General features: G+C 36.0%; 1 protein-coding gene across 1 annotated transcript; it reads left to right on the forward strand.

The window, feature by feature from the left end:
• Positions 1–1,272: 1,272 nt before the first annotated feature.
• Positions 1,273–2,277, forward strand: LOC110109842. The gene has a single exon (XM_020841041.2). The coding sequence runs from the start codon at positions 1,403–1,405 to the stop codon at positions 1,871–1,873; it is 471 nt and encodes a 156-aa protein (XP_020696700.1). The 5' UTR covers positions 1,273–1,402; the 3' UTR covers positions 1,874–2,277.
• The last annotated feature ends 1,795 nt before the right edge of the window (positions 2,278–4,072 follow it).

A 4,072-nucleotide genomic window follows, 5' to 3' on the forward strand; every position in this document is an offset into this window, starting at 1 on the left:
AACTAGCTTTTTGTCTCGAGATTCGCGTCCGATCAAGGTAATTTTTACATGGCATATCAATCATAAATATATTTTTATGCACATAGAATATTTTTTAAAGAAAAAAAATATTTATTTCTAGGTCAATTAAAATTTGAGCTTGATTTTAATCGCATTAATTTGAGCTAATTTGATTTAAATTGTATTGAACTGAGCCAATGAACAAGCTAAATTATATGTCCTAAACTTTTAACTGTCAAATCGAGTAGTGCTTTAAAAAAACTATGAATAAAATAATAATTACAAATATAAATTATTATAATTATGATAGTAAAAAAAATTAATGCTAAAATCACTTATAACTAATCATAGGATAATTCATTTGTTAACTCTTTAATAAAACCGGTCCAGGTCAGAGTTGAATTTTTTTGACCTGTTTTTAACAGATTAGATTCAATGTTGATCCATGAACCCATTATGATTTGAAAAATAAATTCCAATAATTATTTTTTATTTTGTTGATAAATCTGCTTTAATATTCGACTTTTTTGAACCGTTATTAAATAAGTCGGATCAATTTGATTGAATTCGCGATCTGTTCATTTCGATCAGCCGAAATCCCAAGTATGATGCCCCACAAATAAATTGCCTCATCCTTAAATAAAGCAACAAATATATAGCCAAAGAAATAATTTATTCTTCATAAAATCATGAAAAAATAATTTCCTTCAAGAAGAACCTATTTGTCTTCCCTTATAACTCACCAAAGAATAAAACAATTATCTTCCTTTCCTATTGAATTATTTTTTCTAATAAAATACAAATAATAAAAGTATTAAACAAAGTATATAATTCCAAAAAAACAAAAAATAAAAGGTCGATTATTGAACAAATTATACAGTCAAAGTGCAGCATCCACATTCTATTTTCATAATTGGTCGTTTAATCTTGAATCGCCAAGCATATTTCTCTACATCATGATTGGTCTAAAAAGAACTCTCGCTGTTTGAACCCAACAGCCAAAATCCTACCTTGTTCAATCGTGACGTTCACGGGTTAACACGTTAACCTTACGCAGCAGCAGGCTTACGGTCGTCCGATCAAATTCGAGCACGGCTTAATATGTCCAAGATGTCATTGGATGCCATCGGACGGCTCTGCTTCAATCCCCGTGCCAATAAGAAATAATTGAATGGCATTTTCGATATATTTCGCATAGTTTTGGGTTACTTTTGAAACAGTTGTCCTTTAAATGGGGAGCTCACTGAAGCTCGACAATCAACTCAAGACCCAGAGTGGTTTTTCTCTTCTCAAAGCACTAGCGGGCAGCGGCGGCACCGCCGGTCTGTAATTTACCTAGGGTTTCGATTCTTCTGCATTTCTCTCAATTGGTCTTTTGATCCTTTGCGAGAAATAATCATTCATGAGGGTTTACCCGGTGAATGCGATGGCCGGCGGGTGCAAGAAGCTCCGGCGACTTCCTCATGTGTTCAGCAAGATGATTGAGCTCCCATTTGGGGCCGACGCAGACGTCTACATTGAGGAGGACACCACCATGTTCCGGTTCTTTGCGGCGGCTGACGGCTTGAGCGGCGGGGTTCGGGCTCACGCGGTGGTTGTTCATCCCGGAGTGATGAAGGTTGTGGTAGTTGACGGAGCCGGCGCCGGCGCCGGCGAAGGAGACTTTGGGGAGGATGAGCTTGAGTTCGATCGTTGGAGGTTTCGGTTGCCACCGTCGACTTTGCCTAGGCTTGCGACGGCTGAGTATGTAGATGGAGAGTTGATCGTGACGGTTCCGAAGGGTGATGGGCCGGAGGAGCATGAGCAGTATTTTGAAGAAGGGAATGGGGGTTTCAATGGATCCGCAGCGGGTCAGCTTGTTGTAGTACAGTAATTTTCTTTCATTTTCCGTTATTTTCGTCGCGTTTGTGTTGAAAGGTCCATTTCCCCGTGCTCTATAATTATAATAATAAGGGCCCCGAATAAAAAAAAGGGTAGATTTTTTTTTTCTTTATCAAATATTTTATTCAGTTCCTATCTCCGGGGGAAATGCTGCGATTAGGAAAAACTGAAAGGTGTGTTCTGGCTTCTATTTCCTCTGGAATGAACTGAACTCATCAACTGTCAAATGAGATATCATCGCTTCACTTGGTAGCTAAAGCTCCTGAGAGAGTTTTGTTACTATTAGGCTCTGTTTGGTTTGAAGAAACTAAAATGGAGGACATGAAAAGGTAAAAAGGAGCTCGAAGTGATATGAGTAAATTGAAAATAGTTTTCAGTCAAAACTTTTGTTGAGCAGAAAGTGTTCACCCATTTTTTTGTTTAAGAAGAATAAGTGGAAAAGCAATTTCTATGTTTGGTGATATAATTAATAAATTGAAGAGTGAACACAATTTAATGCTATTTAAATTTTAAATTTGGTGGATCCAAATGTGTTTGTGAGTAACACTTGACTTTACTAGTAGACGTGTTCTAGGAGTACACCTAAGAATCTATGTAAGAACGGAGAAAAAGAGCGGGAAAATTTTGTAGTAATCAACAAGCTTAAGTATTTATACGATAAGTGTCAAAAGATTTAAAATGCCCCTCGTTGTACACTATGGCGCACGCCATTGATATGTTTGGGTGACTCCCCTTTGGGTACCCTATTGAGTTGAGTCTTAGCAGTCCTTAGACTAGTTTTCTTATGGGTTCATGAGGTATGTGTCCACTCGCTATAACTCGCTGAGTACTCATTGAATACTTGAAAAGGCATATGCAATTATATAAAAGTTTATTCAATTTTACATTGGGTAGAGAATCATAAAAACAAACATGAATATACTCTAAATTATTGGGAAATATCAATTTAACATTAATTACAACCAAATCATATCGTCAAATGTAATTACAAGTTAAATAATATTTTCAATAAAAATTGGGAGAAATTATACCGATCTCCTTTTCTCTCTCACTCTGTCCTTATCTCTCTTCTCTTCACACATGTTCTTGTATAAAACTGAGAAAGCGATGCACATTAATCACCTTAAGGGACACAACCCTTCAAGTTAAACATGAAAAAAGAGGAAAAAAAAAAAAAACTACCCAACTTGTCTAGCAGTGTTAGGTTTAGAGCATCGCAACGCTCTACTCTTTGTCTCTAGCCTGATTAACAGCGCTGGGTTCTGGAGCTACTCGACGCTCTGCTCTTCGTCTCCAAATGTAGCATGTGTACAACATCGCATCGTTGTATGATTGTATTGAAGAACTTTTTTCCATGGGCAAAGTCCCCAAACCCAGGTAGGGGGACTATACCTGCAACCCCCCAACGAGCTTGACCAACATAATTGAGGTTCGAGGCAATAGTACAACTAGATTGATCGACACAAATAGATTCTACACAAATAATAAGGCATTCATTTCCAGCCAAACTTACTAGGTTATTTCGGGTATGTTTGGTTTGAAGCAACTGTAAGAAATAAAAGTGTATTTTACATCACAATTATATTTTGTTCTTGTGTACAACAACATCAAGCTTTCATATCACAATGTGGGGTCAACTATATGAATGATTTTTCTCCATTGTATCATATTAAGAGTCAAATTCTCATTTAAATCTTATAAACAATATCATTTCTAATATTTTCTAGCCAAGTATTTTTAGGTTTACATCTACCTTTCTTAATATAAGTCAAATCTAATACATTTATTCTCATAATCAAGCCATTAGAAGGCCGACGTTTTATGTGATTAAACAATCTAATCTTATTTGCCACTGGAGCTACTCCAACCTTTTCATCTATAAACTCATTTCACATTCTGTCTCTAAGAGTAAAGTACTCATCCACCTAAGCATCCTCATATCTACAACAATTTTAATTTTATGCTTCTCTTTTAATGGCCAACATCCTGCGCTATGAAACATTGCATGTATGACTACAATCTTATAAAATTTTCCCTTAAGTTAATGGGGTACTTTCTATCACGTAATAAACTTGATGTATTCCTTCACTTCAACAATCCAATTTGAATCCCTCTAATAATTATGTTAAAACGGAGAATTTGAGAGGGAAAAGCTTAAAATTATTCATTACAATCTTCCCTATTTATAGAT

This window comes from Dendrobium catenatum, unplaced genomic scaffold, assembly GCF_001605985.2.
Source record: "Dendrobium catenatum unplaced genomic scaffold, ASM160598v2 fragScaff_scaffold_22, whole genome shotgun sequence".
Lineage (NCBI taxonomy): Eukaryota > Viridiplantae > Streptophyta > Magnoliopsida > Asparagales > Orchidaceae > Dendrobium > Dendrobium catenatum.